At 32.3% G+C, this 18,002-nt stretch overlaps 1 protein-coding gene across 3 annotated transcripts in view; it reads right to left on the bottom strand.

Moving 5' to 3' along the window:
* The window catches only part of LOC143052754 (quinone oxidoreductase-like), a 38,634-nt gene extending 21,505 nt beyond the window's left edge, over positions 1 to 17,129 (bottom strand). The window contains exons 1-4 of one of the 3 annotated variants that reach the window (XM_076225860.1): positions 17,043 to 17,129; positions 5,763 to 5,883; positions 4,883 to 5,035; positions 3,816 to 3,979 (exon numbers count right to left, since the gene is read on the bottom strand). In XM_076225860.1, the coding sequence (XP_076081975.1) occupies positions 3,816 to 3,979; positions 4,883 to 5,035; positions 5,763 to 5,882 (437 nt within the window). In that variant the 5' untranslated portion in view covers position 5,883; positions 17,043 to 17,129. Of the gene's footprint in view, positions 1 to 3,815; positions 3,980 to 4,882; positions 5,036 to 5,762; positions 5,884 to 14,513; positions 14,675 to 17,042 lie in introns of those variants that run through there. The other 2 variants (XM_076225861.1, XM_076225863.1) reach the window with 2 other exon arrangements.
* Between the last annotated feature and the right edge of the window lie 873 nt (positions 17,130 to 18,002).

Here is an 18,002-nt window from a genome sequence, read left to right as displayed (position 1 = left end):
ACTCAATTTTGACATAGTTGAATGTGTTCTCTTGAAAAAATAACATACATTTTACCTATCAAATTAGGCTGAACTCGAGGAAATTGGATACGAATATATTGTGGTAATGTCTACGGACAAGACAATTTCAGTTAAAAAAAAAATATGTTAGAATTAATTGTGACTATATTTATGTTGAAAATACTGAGTTTTAATTTGAATAGATAACTTTCATCACTTATAAATAAGATTTAAGTTCCATAGCAGACAAATAATTGAATTTAATACTTGTTATGTACAAGTGTCTTGTCCGTAGACACTTCCTCATCTGCTGTTAATACTGAAATGCAAAAGATAAAGTTAGAGAGAGAGAAATACTTTTTCTTCATTTGATTTAGTTAATCTTTTAAGGTATGCAGCAACTGGAATAAACAATATTGAAGTAAAATAAGGTATGCTTTTTATGACTGATAATCTGACACTTTTTAAAATCCACTCCTGTAAAGTAATTTTACAAAAATTGAGAACACTTAAATTACCATTTATCTATTTAAAATAAGATATTTCTAAGTTTAAACAACACATAGGACTAATTAAGACCCATAAAGCCAAGCAATATTGATAAAAAGACATGTCTACGGACAAGACATGTGTCTACGGACAAGACATTCTGACATATTTTTGAATTTTTTCCTCTATTAATAGATGGTAGAAAAAAATGTTAGTAGTGTTTTCATATCTACAAAAGAACAGGAACTTAGCAATGCAACATTAATGTAATTATGCTTCCAGTTTACTAGGGAATGCATGTCTACGGACAAGACATTGTTTCACTTTATTTTTATATCCAACTTTGATGGCATATTTCTCCAGCTAGGGTACTTCAATTTTGATAAATGAGGTAGTTTTTGATAATGAATATACTAGAAGAGAAAACAAAACACATAATAGCATAAATTTGATTTATTTTTCTCTTTTATCATTACACTGAGCAAGCTAAAAACAAAAGTACAAAATTGCATAACAAGCACATAGTATTCAACTTTTTATCATAACTTTGTAACCACTGAAGATTTTTTGTTGCAATAAACAGTAAAAGAAAGATGAATAAATTGTCTATAGAAATGAACCAATAATGTAGTTCAAATTAAGTTCACTTATTAACTATCAATTGATAAAAACAGCGAAATTTTAAATGAAACAACATAACGTGAAATTTTGCCCATTTTCAGCATGTATTTTAGTGTTTTTTTTCAAAACGGTAACACCTATACATGATATTTGATATTCATTGTGAAGCCCTACATTCTCTTCTTCAGTTCAAAGATGTATTACTTATGTACAGTTTATCTTCTTGTCTTTACAAGCCTATAACATAGACCCAATATGAAATGCACATCTGATCTTGGCTAGGCCGAGTATGGTACTACTGGTGACCTACAAACTGTATGACGAGGAACAACTTACTATATAATGATATCAAAATGGACACAAGCAGCGCTAAATACAATGAAAGTCCCAACTATGTATTGGCTTCCGAAGCTACACAAAACCCCTTACAAATATAGATTTATTTCGTCTTCAAGCCATTGTTCCACTACTGAATTGTCTATTCTTCTTACCAGTACACTTGGTACAATCAAAAACCTGCTTATAAATTGTTCAAATAAGGCCTTCGAAAATAGTGGAATAAATTACTTTTGGAGTGTCAAGAACTCGTTGGAAGTACTTATATTGGTGATTTTAAATCTGTTCAAAGTTTTGATTTTTCTACCCTGTATACCACATTGCCTCACATTCTCATTAAGAAAAAATTCACACACCTAATTAAATGGACATTCAAAAAATCAGAATGTGAATATATATGTTCAAACTCTTTTAGGTCATTTTTTAGCAGCAATAAACAAAAAAACTATGTTAATTGGACATGCTTTGATACTATATATGCCCTTGAATTTTTACTAGATAACATTTTTGTTCGCTTTGGGGACTCTGTATATCGTCAGATTATCGGAATTCCAATGGGGACTAACTGTGCACCACTTATTGCGGACCTGTTTTTGTATTGTTATGAGTTACAATTTATGACAAAAATAAGCAAAGACCCATAGAAACAACATCTGATAAACAAATTTAATAATACTTTTAGATATTTGGATGATATTTTGGCTCTCAATAATAACGACTTCAGTAAGTATATTAATGAAATTTATCCTGTTGAACTTACTTTAAATAAGGCTAATACTAACAATGACCACTGCCCTTTTCTCAATCTCGATATCTATATCACTAATGGAAAGCTGAATACTAAAATTTATGATAAAAGGGATGATTTTTCATTTCCTATCGTTAATTATCCGTTTTTAGATGGTGACGTTCCCTTGTCACCATCTTACGGTGTTTATATATCTCAACTTGTACGATTCGCTCATGTATGTAACAATGTTTTAGATTTTAACGAGAGAAATTTATGTATTACTGAAAAATTATTACACCAGGGTTTTCGATATCACAAACTAGCTATATATATAGTCAAAACATTTACTAAATTTTATCATCGGTATAAAGACATCATTCGTAAATATAGCTCAACATGCAGACTTCTAATACACGTTCAGGTATTTCACATCCAAATTTTTATGGAAATATTCTTTATAAAGCACAAAGGTGTCAGTATTTACCTCAGAAACTTACAAAACCTTTGAATAGACTTATTAAAAAGGGATATAATTACGATACTGTTGTCAAGTCATTAAAGATTGCATATTTTGGCGTTAATATTGAGTCACTGATAGGTCTTTGCATCGGAACTAAACACATTTATTCTAAAAACAGTTGTTGGTATGACACGGGTTATGTTCTTCTCATATATGTTATGATGGTATGATACTAAACCCCTAACGGGAAGGATTGTGCCTGATGTTCATATGATGAAATCATAATCTTTCAGTCAGTTTAATTGAAGTCTGGAGCTGGCATGTCAGTAAACTGCTAGTAGTCTGTAGTTATTTATGTATTATTGTCATTTTGTTTATTTTCTTTGGTTACATCTTCTGACATCAGACTCGGACTTCTCTTGAACTGAATTTTAATGGGCGTATTGTTATGCGTTTACTTTTCTACATTGGTTAGAGGTATAGGGGGAGGGTTGAGATCTCACAAACATGTTTAACCCCGCCGCATTTTTGCACCTGTCCCAAGTCAGGAGCCTCTGGCCTTTGTTAGTCTTGTATTATTTTAATTTCAGTTTCTTGTGTACAATTTGGAAATTAGTATGGCGCTCATTATCACTGGACTAGTATATATTTGTTTAGGGGCCAGCTGAAAGACGCCTCCGGGTGCGGGAATTTCTCGCTACATTAAAGACCTGTTGGTGACCCTAAGCTGTTGTTTTTTATTTGGTCGGGTTGTTGTCTCTTTGACACATTCCCCATTTCCATTCTCAATTTTATTACATAGGCTGTATATTGCGAAAAGCTTATCAAGTAACTTTGGCCCTTTAGTCTGTATAAGGAATTCAAGCTTGGCTTTCAAGTTGTATAAGGAATAACTTACGATATAACTGTGGCCCTATAGTCTGTATAAGGAATTCAACCTTGGATTTCAGGCTATATAAGGAATAGCTTACTATATAACTGGCCCTATAGGCTGTATAAAGAATTGCTTACGATATGACTGTGGCCCTATAGTCTGTATAAGGAAAAGCTTAAGATATAACTGTGGCCCTATAAGCTGTATAAAGAATAGTTTACGATATAACTGTGGCCCTATAAGCTGTATAAAGAATAGCTTATGATATAACTGTGGCCCTATAAGCTGTATAAAGAATAGCTTACGATATAACTGTGGCCCTGTAGGCTGTATAATAAGGAACACCAAGTGCAGCCCCTTGTTCGAATGTTAAGTTGTCATCGAGAGGTTGTGTAAACTGTTCCTCTGTAAGACAAAACTGGGCATAACCTCCTGTAACTGTTCTCATGGAAAATACTCGGTCTCCTTCCTAAATTAATGAAAATGTTTTAATGTAAAAATTACATGTACAGTAACATATAAGAATAGTGATTGTCAAAATTTTGTTTTCTGTTCCTTGTACCCTAAAAAACATATTTTTTTACTGAGGAATACAAAATTTTGCTAGCATCAAAAGTTTTTTTTTCAGCATAACATGTAATTAAATGTAGTTGTAACTTCTTTAATCAAAACTTCACAAAATCTGAAAGGAAGTGTATGTGTACATGTTCAGTTTGAGCCAGGGCTCTGCGTTGGAGACCTTACGTTGACCTATAATGGTTTCCATTTACAAATTGTGACTTGAATGGAGAATTTCTCATTAGCACTCATACCACATCTTCTTATATATATAGATATACATGTAGTATGACATCCATTTTCACTGAACTATAATACATTATTATCCTGCTCCTGATGCTGAATATTCTTGCTGTGTTGAAGACCCATTTTGTAGCCTTGGGCTATTTTCTGCTCTTCATTCAAGATGTTGTCTCTTTAACACATTCCCCATTTCAATTCTCTATTTTCTTTACTGATGAATAGAAATAGATTGTTCAGACACTGATTCATCATGTTCATTATAAAATGTCAAAAGTATGTTTCCCATGAACATTTGTTGTTGGGCTTAAAACGTTTAAACCTGCTACATTTGTTTCCATCTGTCCTAATTCAGGAACCTGATGTTTAGTGTTTGTCATTTGTTGATGCAGTTCATAAGTGTTTTTGTTTCTTGTTTTTTTTTATATAGATAAATAAGACCAGTCGTTTTCCTGTTTGAATGGTTTTACACTTGTCATTTTTGGTGCCCTTTATAGCTTACTGTTCTGTGTGAGCCAAGGCTCTGTGTTGAAGACAGTACCTTGACCTTTAATGATTAATATAAAGTAGTCACCTTTAAAGTTGTGACATTTTTCCCCACATTCTCTACTATACCAGCGACATCATTCCCTGGTGTATACGGTAGGGCTGGTTTTACAGCATATGTTCCACTTCTGATATAGGTATCCACAGGGTTAATGCCAGCTGCATATACTTTCACAAGAACCTATTAAATCATCATGAGATTTATCTCTGTAACAATTTTCACAAAACACCTTCAAATAAAAATCCTTATTTGCCGAGTTCTGATAGAAAACATGACCACTTGATTCGTTCTTTGATTCAGTTGATTAAGCATAAACATGTTAAGGATAACTTTCAATGAGTCTTAGTCTAAAAAAATTTATAGAAGAGTTCATATATATCATGTATATAGTCATAATACTTATCCATTGTTCCATTCATTAAACATTGTATTCAGCATTTGTTTTCTATAGTGATAAATAAAAAAAATGGATATATACAACTGTCCCCACTCAAGCTTTACAATTATCTAAGTTCAAAAGGGGCAATAACTGTAAGAGGTGAATGACTTACTGCCCAAATCTGACATCTGTCTGAATGTTGTGGTTCTTAGCATTGTGTATAAGTTTCATAATACATGAATAAATCAAACATGTCAAACTTAAGTCAGAGTGAAAAACGACAAAAATTACAATTCTCAAGCTCTAAAATGGTAAGCATGGTAAGTGGCTCACTGTCCTAATTCAAACTCTGTTTGCAAGTTTTAGTTCATCTAAGCATTGTGTATGATGGAACAAAAAATTGAGAAGGACAGAAAGACAGTAAAGAGGTATAAAAGCTGCTATGCATTCTACAGACATATTTTAACAAATGTTTGGTGTGTGTTTCTAATTTTCATATATATTTGAACCTGTAGATTTGGTACAAACCTGATTATCTTGAGGTTTTGGTATTGGTACATTTTCTTCCACTTTTAACACTTCTGGACCTCCAAACTGAGCTACCCGCACTGCTTTCATTATATTTCTAATTAGACGACTACTCTTCATACTGCAATAGAAAGTTAAAATCATGGGTAAAATTTTTGTTTTGTATGTCGTCCCTGATTAAATGATTGCCACAGATATGATGTGGCACAGAGTGGCATAGACTCCTTAAGAAAGTTTGTGATAGGATTCTATAACAATTTGGGAGCATGCCTAAACCCTATATAGATTTGGACTCTGCGTCAAGGGATGACGATGATTAGTGTTTTAATGTCATGGACTCAGCGTCAAGGGATGACGATGATTAGTGTTTTAATGTCATGGACTCTGTGTCAAGGGATGACCATGATTAGTGTTTTAATGTCATGGACTCTGTGTCAAGGGATGACCATGATTAGTGTTTTAATGTCATGGACTCTGTGTCAAGGGATGACCATGATTAGTGTTTTAATGTCATGGACTCTGTGTCAAGGGATGACCATGATTAGTGTTTTAATGTCATGGACTCTGTGTCAAGGGATGACCATGATTAGTGTTTTAATGTCATAAACTCTGTGTCAAGGGATGACCATGATTAGTGTTTTAATGTCATGGACTCTGTGTCAAGGGATGACCATGATTAGTGTTTTAATGTCATGGATTACTTGAAAGATGTCTTGTAAATTAATTAGTATTAATCTGATTTTTGCATGAAAGCAATAACATGAATAAGATTCAGAGGCAGATTTACAGGATTTTTCAGGGGGCCCAGACCCCCATTTTGTGGGAAAAATTTGTTCTTTATATAGGGATTCACTGAAGCATGGCAAAACAGGGCCCCCACCCCACCCCCCTTATGAAAACTTCTGGATCCGCCACTGAGAATCAATCAATTTATCCAAATATTGACAAAAACATGCTGTGAATAAAAAATAAAAATATTTAAGGAGAGTTAACTACAATCAGCATATGCATAGGATATATTTTAACTTTTTTAACAAAACCATTATATATAAAGATTGTTTCCTTTATATTTTGCTCAATTGTTTTTAGCAGTTTTAACCTGATATGTACAGAAAATTTGAAATGAGTACAAAAAAAAATAAACATTGAAATATGGGTTTTCAATAAGATAGAGAACATGGAGAATGGATACAGAAATCCATGTGTCAATTACTGCATGTACTAGTTTTTTGTTTTGGATTAACTTATGCCATTTTTACTGACTTAATTGTAGAATGGAGAATGGAAATTGGGAATGTGTCAAAGTGGAGTTAACAACTGGACCAAAGAGCAGAAGACGGCAAAGGCCACTAATTGGTCTTCAGCCCTTTAAAAATGGCTGGATTCGCCCCTGTAGTCCTAAACTTTCCATTAAAATTTCAATCATTTCAAACAGAGATTATCCATATATCATCTGATATCAAAATTATGATGCTTGGAACATGAGGACTCCTTTATACCCAGTGGGGATCTTGCCAGACCCACTGACTGCCTGAGAGGAGGCACTTTCCGGTCATACTTCAGTGATTTATCATATAAATGATATACTTAACCAAATTTTTCCCAGAAAAGGGGGGGGGGGGTCTATAATATAAAAAGTTTATTTATTTGTCAAGGTTATTCTATAGCTACATGTACATGTAGCTGAAATTTCCAATTATTACATTTCTGTGTATGGAAGTTCATGATGTCACATTTATGACCGGAAATGTGTTGATGTTAAAGGCAAAAGGTTGGGTCAAAAACATCGTGAATTATGTAAAAATGACCGAAAAAGTCTTGAAAACTAAAAAGTATATGACCGTTTTATGCTTTGCCAAGCCGGACTTTTACTGGACATTATACAAATGACCGGAATATATGACCGTTTTGGAAGCCCTGTATGGAACTTATATTCAATAATCTTCCTAATTCAAGGTTATAGATGGTCTTAAATTTATACCCTTAGACAACATCACTAAAAGCTGACACTTTGTCAATTATGTAGAGGAATCAATAGTCGACAGGACCAAGGAAGAGAAGGCTAAATACCAGGCTGGACTTCTCTCAGAGGAACTAGATAAAATGAGGAATATAATTGAAACCATAGCTAAGCCTGCACAGCTATGACAAGAAGCACATTTGAGTTACAATAAATATTTTTTTACTTAAATTAATTTAATAGCATTATTTTTTAAGTTCTAAAGTAGGGTTATATACATGATCCATTAACTTTACAAGAATTTTAATGCATTATTACATTGTCAATAGCACTTTGGTTTATCTTTCCTAAAGTTTCTAAGTACATTTACAACTCAAATTTGATAAAAATGTGTTTAATAAGAATTTTTATTAAAATCAAGATTTTAACTTCAGTGTTAACAGTACTGAACTCAGAAAACCATTTTACTTTTAATAATGAACGAATTGTCAAGCTTTGAAATTCACCTGGGATTGTATGTTTTCCTGCCAAAGACCATGAAGATATTTTAAAAAAGTGGTATTCTCTGGGCACTTTGTTTTTCTCCACCAATAAGTGGTAGGGTTGACTCTAGATTTCAATACATTTATGTCAGTGTCTTACAATGTATGCAATGAAAAAATAAAATTAAAAGCCTATTTCAATTAGTAATTCACTATGTGAACATATTTTGGATTTAAGGGCATCCCATACAGTTTCAAGGGAGTTAACTCTTGGCGCAACGTCAAGCGTTTAAATTCCTGCAAAACGTCACTTTTTACGGGACGTAATGCGTGTAATTTTCCGTAATTTGAAACGTACTGTGGATTTTTCGATGCTCCAATTTCTGTTTCTCCCACATCTAACTTCGACACCATTAATCTTAGTGCATTTGATTCTGACAGGATAACAGTCTAGAGACTTCTTCAACAAAAATCGTATAGTTACAATCTCAAGATGACTGACCCTTTTGGTGTTACTAATATAATGCATGTCAATTATCATTTTTGATATGAGTAAGGCACTACCTTAAATGCCAGCTTAATACCAATACTATGTCCTATAAATTGATTAATTGTTGGTTGCTTAACGTCCAGTGGCAAATATTTCAGGCAAAAATTTTGACGGGACGTATTATGGTATACAAATGCCGGCTTCTGTCTGTCCGTCGTAAACACGGTACAGCATATTATCCTAATGTCATGGTTGTTTTTTTCATGATGGCAGTCAAACAATCTGTATTCTTTTTGGTGAACTTTTTGAGTAACCAACCCAGGGGTGTTTTTTTCACAGTCCGCGCTGTATCTTTTTAAGGATAGTTGATATGCACTCATTTTCGAACATGTCCATACGATATTAGTTTTATAGAAATTTGACAAGAATTATAATACACTTGAAAAATCTAATAAACCATAAGGACCTGAAGGACAGACAGAGGAATGAACGTGCGATATTTTATGTACCCTGCAATGCGTCTCGCTGTGGTGAAAAAAATATATAGTTATAATTTCCAATGAAATTACGCATAGTTAATATGTCCAGTTCTCTCGCTATTAATTCAACTGTTTTTGCCAAATCAAAAATTGAAATAATTATGGTATAGTTTCTCTGTCTGGACAAAAGCATCCTTTAGCATATATTGAAGATTCTCCTTTATAAGTTTTTGTTTTGTTTTCTGACAACAAGAAGAATGAAGATATGATATAATCGCCAATGAGATGTAACTCTTCACAAGAGACAAACATGACACAAAAATTAACAACTATAGGTCACCTTACGGTCTTCAACAATGAGAAAAGCCCATACTGCATAGTCAGCTAAAAAAACTGTTTAGGAGCCTCCCAATTTTATTCAACTGTTATCATTGACCCGAATAAAAGTCTCATTTTATGAATTAATGTGAAATTCTAAAAAGTGATTAAAACACGAATAGAGGAATTTAAAGGAGTATTGTAATGAAACTGCAGCCCACCAACCAAAACGAAACAAAAAAAAACAAACATCTAGAGGTCAACATATGGTATAAATTAATACATATATATGTTAATACACGAGTGTGTACAGTACATGTACCTAGCTGTATGTCAAGTTCTAAATTGCAGAGTCTTTAATTTCAAAAGCCGTAAAAATTATCAACAGTCTGTAATCACTTTTCTCACTTAGACCACAAACAAAGAGATGTATTTATGATTTACATGATTTTTTTTCCGAAAACAATATACATGTAACCTATTTATCATGTTTATAGGTAGCTCTTTACAAGCATTATTTATAGATCTGAAAAATGTTGCTGGTAATTTGCAGCGATAACATCGAAAAGGTCTGCCAGTGACGTCGTGCACTTTAGCACTATCGTTGAAGTTACAAAGGGGGGACGCAATTTTTAGGATAATTCGCGTTTATCATAGAATCCAGCACGGTGACATATATTTTTTATTTGAGATTTGGAGAAAGCATGACAAAATGCAGTTTATGCAGAAAAATGATAAAAATGACATTTTCAGAAACACTTTATTTCCATATTTTTTGGATTAAAAAAATACCACTTTGAGCATCTGGTCCGCAAGGTCAAGGCAAAGCAATTAAGGCTTGAATAATTGTATAGACAATAGACAATAGACAATATTTTATTCGCACAAACACATTTACATTAAATGGTTATGGCATACAAAATTAAAACAATAAACTGACAATAGTTAAATTGATTATAACTATATTAGAGTGACAGTGGTATTCACAGCGAAGAAGAAAAAGGCTATAAATATCAACAGTTTACACATTGTTAATGTTCATGAACAATTATAAAAAAGAACACAAACAAAAATTAGGTTGCATATTAAACAAAGTTACACAGATGTTCTTAATAAAAGACAATCATTAATATACTTTATGGTGATTTTTATAATGACTGGTAGACTGCTATTTAAAAGTACAGTCAAATGATTTAGTGTTATAGTGGACTGCAATTTAATAAAATTGAAATTAAGATTTTTATTAATATTTTGTATATAGGTATCCCTTAATGATTTATAGCATGGACAGATTGAGAAGAAATGGTATTCATCCTCAATTTCTTGTCTGTTACAGGATAAGCAAATGCGTTTATTTCTTTCAATGTTGGTATAACGCCCTCTTTCAATTGCTAGGGAATGCGCACTTAGTTTAAATTTACTGAAAACTGATCGGTCGGTTTTGAATTTACATATATCAATATATGGGGGCCTTTTTCTAATTCTTTTAGTATGACAAAAGAAATTTAATTTTTCACATTTATTGATAGAACAATTCATAATTTGATAAGCCTGGTCATAGATTCTTTGTTGGATACTATTTATGTGATATTTTAAATTAAAAGTATTAAAAGTGAGATGACCAAAACCTAATTTATTTAACCAGTCTTTTACAATGTTAACCCATTTACTTGTTTTCTCTACATTATTATATATTTTATGGACTAAAGTGTTAGGTGAGTTTACAATGTGGTTTAGAAATTTTATAGCTGAAAGGTGAATTTTAAAGTACAAAGGGATTCTGTTTGTCTCAGTTAAACAGGCTACATTTGTTGTTTTGCACTGTACTCCTAAAATTTCTTTAATAAATTTAATATGTAAATGTTCAAATGGATCTGAATCTTTGAACACTTGGCTTACACCCCAAACTTCACTTCCATAAAGAGTTATTGGAACAACTAAAGTATCAAATAATTTTTCAAGCATACTGCAGGAATTATCTAAAGAGACTGTTTTTTTAATTTTAAACCAAGCTTTTCTTCCTTTTTCCATAAGATTTTTTTTTTGAATGATTTAAACTTCCTGAACAATTTATAGTTATTCCAAGGTAACAATTAGATTTAACAGTCTCAAGATGTTCTTTTTCTACTTTAAAATAATTACAATGAGATTTTCCATTAGAATTGAATATTATAATTTTTGATTTTTGTTTGTTAACATCAAGTTTCCATAGGGAACAAAATTTAGTTAACTCATTTAGTGCATTTTGTAGCCCTTCTTGGGTTTCAGACAATAAAATAATGTCATCTGCATATAATAATGATGTTAGTTTAACATCTCCTATAATATTTGGTTGAGTGTTTGCATGATCAAGGTCATTTACAAGGCCATTTATATAAATATTAAACAAAGTGGGGCTAAGTACATCCCCTTGTTTTACTCCGCAATTTGATATAAATTCATGGCTAATACCATTTTGAAATTTAATTCTGCATTTGTTGTCATTATACATTGATTGGATGACGTTAAAAAGTTTGCCTGGAAGTCTGTTTTGGAGTAGAATGTAGAATAAACCCTCCCTCCAGACAGTATCAAAGGCTTTTCGCAGATCTATAAATGCTGCAAAAATTTTCTTTTTTTTAGTTTTATATTTGTCTACAATAGACTTTAATGAGAATATATGATCTGCTGTTCTAGCTTTTTCTTTGAAGCCAATCTGATTTTCACTTATCAAATTATTGGTGTTAATAAACTTCATAAGTCTAGTGTGTATAATTTTATTGAATAATTTTCCCAAATTAGAAGTCAATGAGATACCTCTATAATTAGAGGGGTCAGATTTGTTCCCCTTTTTATGAATTAAAGTAATCAGACTTTTGTTCCATAATTTTGGGAAGCTGCCTTTCATAAATACTAGGTTAAAAAGTTTTAATAGGGGTTCTAATAATACTGGCATACCGCATTTAATCATTTCGTTAGAAATTAAGTCTTCAGCTGATGATTTACCATTTTTAAGTGTTTTAACTGCATTTAAAATTTCAGCTGGCTGAATGTGTTTATTAAATTCGTTGTCAGAGTTGCATGTATTTAGTGTCTTTTTTAAGGCTGTTAATTTTTCAATAATTATGTCATGGAATTTATTGTTTTGGATATTAGAAGTACTGTTCATTTTTTTAAAGTAGTTTATAAATAATTCTTGATCAAAATTGTTTTCCTCTTTTATTTCTGAAAGAGAACTTAATTTGTTAAGTAAATTCCAAAATGTCTTTGGGTCTTTTTTCATATTTAGTGAAATTTGGTCACAGATTTGACTCTTGTAACTTCTTTCTTCTTGTTTACACCTTCTTCTTAATTTAGATTTGAATGAGTAAAATGATTTTCTATAGGATCCATTGTCTGGAAACTTATTTACAAGTAAACAGTACTTTTTAACTGTAGTATGGAGGTCATGACAAGAGTCTGAGAACCATGGTTTTTTATTTTTCTTAATAGGCCTATTCATGATTTTCTTTTGAACAAATTTAGTGGATAAAAGTGCTGTATCACACAAAATAGCGTTGAATTTTTCAACAGCTGAATTACAATCAATCTGTTTATCATTTACAAATTCATCTAGTCTTTGTTTTACATGTGAGTTTTGAATGTTTGTAGTATAACAATCAATTGCTTTGTTATCCCAAATAAATTTACCAGGGAGAGGATCTAATTTTGTCTCTATAGTTTTACATTTGTGAAAGCAAGTAAGTAAAGAGCAACTGATAGGACAGTGATCTGATATTGGCGTAAAATCACTAACTTTAAAGTTTCCTATGCATTGTAATAAATTAGAAGACACAAGTGTATAGTCTACAAGACTCGAACCATTATATGTATAGTCATTCGTGTAGGGATTATTTTTTTAACTAATTTTCACTTATCACAGCTTCAAATTGAACCCAATCTTTATAATTTACGACGAAGAATATATGATCCAAAAATTTTATAACATTGCCTACCTTTTTTTACAAAATTGCACAAATCCCCAATTTTAAGCCTCAATTTTCTCGAAAACGAGCACGGTGACCTATGTTTTATTTTGCGTTTTATTTTATAACTCGCCAAGGCCTACAACATATTTCAAAACTATAAAAATGACATTATATCGAAAAACTGTATCGGATGCCCTTAAAATATGAAGAAATGTCCCCTAAATGCTTTGATTTCAATTGTAAAAAAAAGTTTGTCCACTTTATCATATGACCTGAAATTTTTTTCTTCTGTGACGGGATTGCTTCCCTTAGAACATTTGGTAGATACTTAGTCAGCCGTCGGTTGAGCTAAGGAAGTACTTCTTTAGCTCAGTCGGTTAGCACGCTGCCTTGTAACACAGAGGTCCCGGGTTCGAGTCCCGGTGGAGACAAGCAATTTTGTAATGAAATTCGTGCTCTCCGGTTACATTGGCGCCCAACTAAATCAAAGAGCAGACTGCTCTGAGGGATTCGATTGCCATTGTTTTCATTGACACATGTATACATGTAGCTGGATAATATTATTTTCAAAACTAATTCAACTTCTTCTTGTTGTCTTGTCTGCGTATCAGCATCCTTTATAAGGATCAGCACCATGAGTTTAGCGTATAAAGGAAGCATTTGGAGCCTGTATCAGTACAGATTAATGTGAGCATTTACCTACAAACTGTATCCAATTCCCCAGCCAGGCCGTGACGGGTCTTTATTACCAGAAAGTTAACCTTCCCCAAACATAATACAATATAACAAAATAAAAGATACGAACTCACATACTCACCTGATTCGCTCAGTTCTCAAAGTATAAAAATTGTATTTTTTCTATGTATCAAATATCCTTTTTTTAAATATCTGTGCGTTTTAAATGAATAAGGGTCACCCCCAATGCGCACATATACGTAATCTAAATAGTTACAAAATAGCCAATCCCGGATAAAAGTATGTGAACAATATACTTAGGCCTATTGTGTTTTAGTTTTTTACTATCAACAGTCATTGAGACTCAGAGTGAGAGAAGGTATTTAACTTCGTATCTTACATGTATCACCTATTTTCCTACGTTAATTCTAGGAAGAACCCCATTCCTAACTCTTTAAAGATTTAATTTCCTTTGGGTCAGTGATCATGACTTCTTTCCGTACACATTCATCGGTTTAAATTGCGATCGTTTTTAATATAATACGACTTATCGACAGAACAAGTTTATTTTTCTGAACGTGTTGTTATGATTAGAATTCACGGAAGTTATTCTTTCGGAAGCGAAACGATAATATGGAAGACTCCATTTCGCCTGAAAGGGTGTTGTAGTTACTTTTACGATTTTGACTTCATTTATTTTAATTTAAATGATGCATATGATTTAAAATTATGCAACAACAATAACCCTCAATAGCAGACATACATAGAAAGGATCCCATGAGTTATAAATTAATCAATTGAGTGGGGAATCCAGAGCAACCATTCAATCTAATACCCCTTGAAGTCAAGAAAACTATACGCATGCGCATAATTACCTAAACAAACCCTGAAGCAAGAACGTACATTAATTAAACGACCTAGATGGTTCTCTATTTCTTTATGGAAGTACATTATCAAATATTAGTTTCATAACAGTGACATATAAGAAAAACTCCACTTCAGTTCTTATATGACAGAAATAAATTTATCGGAATTCAGCGAACTCTCGCATTTTTATCCCAACTGGGGAATTCCCTCTGACGTGTTTCTAAATTTATAAAAACACTAAATATAAACACTGCTTAATTCTGATTTTCCGTGTTGTTAAAAACATGCATATAAGTCAAGGGAAATATCAAACATGAAGATTATGAAAAGAACATTATAGGAAAGTTGTTTAAGTTCAATCCATTTGTTTGCTTTTACCTTTTAAACCAAAACAATCATAAGAATCTGAGATGTTCCTTAATGTTTAGAATAAAACGGTTGACGTGAGGGCATGATACCCTGAGCCAATCCCATAAGTCTACAGATTGCTTGAAAGCAATCGTATCCCAAAAACCCACGGTAGTTAGAGAGGAATTCTAGCTAGGGTATGTTTGTGTGAGAGTCATAATGGTATGATGACTCTTGAGGTGGTGGAAGTGTGACTGGATTGCTTCCCTTAGAACATTTGGTAGATACTTAGTCAGCCGTAAGCGGTTGAGCTAAGGAAGTACTTCTTTAGCTCAGTCGGTTAGCGCGCTGCCTTGTAACACAGAGGTCCTGGGTTCGAGTCCCGGTGGAGACAAGCAATTTTGTAATGAAATTTGTGCTCTCCAGTTACACTTCAATGCATACAGGTCATGGCATTTTCGTTTTCATGGGTTTTATATAGCTTTTTGATAATTTTTGTGGATGCCTTTCCTTTGTAGGAAGGTGTAACAGCAAAAATAAAAAAGCTTTTCTTGACATCATCAGCTGTCGTTTGTTTATGTAATTTATGTGTTTCTCGTTTCTCGTTTTTTATATAGATTAGACCGTTGGTTTTCCTGTTTGAATGGTTTTACACTAGTAGTTTTAGGACCCTTTATAGCTTGTTGTTCGTAGTCTGATATTACTCTGACGTCCAACGACTGTTTTGCCAGACAGGCTTGGGGTCCCATTGAGCCAGCTTGTCTGGCAAAACAGCCGTTGGACGTCAGAGTAATCTTGGACTAGTTGTTTGGTGTTGAAGGCCGTACATTGACCTATAATGGTTTACTTTAATAAATTGTTATTTGGATGGAGAGTTGTCTCATTGGCACTCACACCACATCTTCCTATGTCTATCATATTTGGATTAATGTGGTAGTAAAAATCCTACAATAATTTATTGATTATTTATTAAGTACCGCGAGATATTACCTCGAGCAACGGTGTACCATAAGAGGAGGAAGATAGCACACAGAGAACAGTAGTGTCAATTATTGACCTTAGGATCAGGATCAGGATTTGATCTCACAATAAATGCACAACAGTATTTGATTGGATTTGATTGACTTAACAATAGCTAGTAATTTTGTTTTTCTAAAATATATAAGAAAATAAAAAAAACATAGTTCCAATGAGGGGGTCATTCCACATATTTTATCTATTTCTGCAAGACAAGGGTCATGTTAACATGCACTCCTGACATTGATATTTTAAACCATATAGGCCATAATTAGTGGCTGATCCACAAGAGGGGGAGGGGGTATCACGGTTGGAAATCCTCACCTTTGTTTTTTTAAATAATTCTACCAGTCTACTGAATGGGGATTATAATGATTAGAACCACCCTCCCCCTTAATTATCCTAGATCCACCCCTGATCATTTTCAATGGTGTATTGCTAATATAATTATACACATTAACCTTGCTGGACGAACAAAGGTTAATTATCGGTAGTATGGGTCTCTGAAACGTAAGGTCACACTTTTCAAAAAGGCTACCTTCAATTTATACAGGTCATTAATTAGAACAAAGTCAAAACCAATACGGCAACAGACAATACATCATAGGGTCGATAACTTTTCGATGACTGTTTTACTTTTAATTATCTTATGATTTAACAAACGGATAGAATATATTAATTCCTACAATATACTTACCAATATGTGTTAAACAGCTTCAAGTGTACCAAAACACGTGTTTACATTTACAGGAAAAACATCCGGTGTGACGAGAGTGAGTGCACTATTAACCAATCCGGTGCAATCACAAATCTTCCGGGTAATGAAGTATTTTGTTTTTAATATAATTATATACATTAATTTTGATCCTTCTTTTTTTTGTGTGTGTTTTTTTTAACCAGAATAGGTATGAATATTCATGGATAATGGCACAAAAATATTGTTAATGATATATTTTACTGATAATTAACAATAGGAATCAATAAATTAATTATTTATAAAATAAAATAAATAATTATTTTATTATAGTGTCACATATTGATTGACAATTATTACAATTCACAGTATTCAATAAAACAATCAATAACCAGTCATAAATTTGACTTATGAGACACTTAAAATTAACACATGTTATATATAATACATAGTTTCACGGTAAAGTTCATAAAATTATCATCAAAAAAGTTAAAACATGTCTATGCATTTAAAAGCATATATACTTGAGCAAAAAAAAATAAAAAATCTCAAATGAATGCTGTTTTAAAAGTATGGAAATAAGTTAAAAAAGAATAAAATATATATTTTAAGTTTTAAAATAATTTTATCTAAAAATTAACAATTTGCATATTTAATTATATTATCATAAATTAATCGCAGTGACTTTAAAATCATAAAATAGACTTTTACAACTAGTATGTTATTAGTAATAATTAAGAAAATAATTTTCGTCTCATAAAACTCTTGTGTAAACATTTGCTTAAACATTTTTGAATATCAGAACATTTCATTATTTCAACAAGTTTGACATCATCATTTAACATTGAGAAATTGTCAATATATTTTGAGCATTCGAACAACAATTCAAACCTAGTGTCATCATATAAGGAACATTTTAAAAGAAAATGTTTTTCAGATTCAACACTATTTAAGGAACAAAAT

The sequence above is a fragment of the Mytilus galloprovincialis genome, chromosome 11 (assembly GCF_965363235.1).
Source record: "Mytilus galloprovincialis chromosome 11, xbMytGall1.hap1.1, whole genome shotgun sequence".
Taxonomy (NCBI): Eukaryota; Metazoa; Mollusca; class Bivalvia; order Mytilida; family Mytilidae; genus Mytilus; species Mytilus galloprovincialis.
The sequence above is the reverse complement of the archived record's forward strand: the minus strand, read 5'-3'. Positions and strand labels throughout refer to the sequence as shown.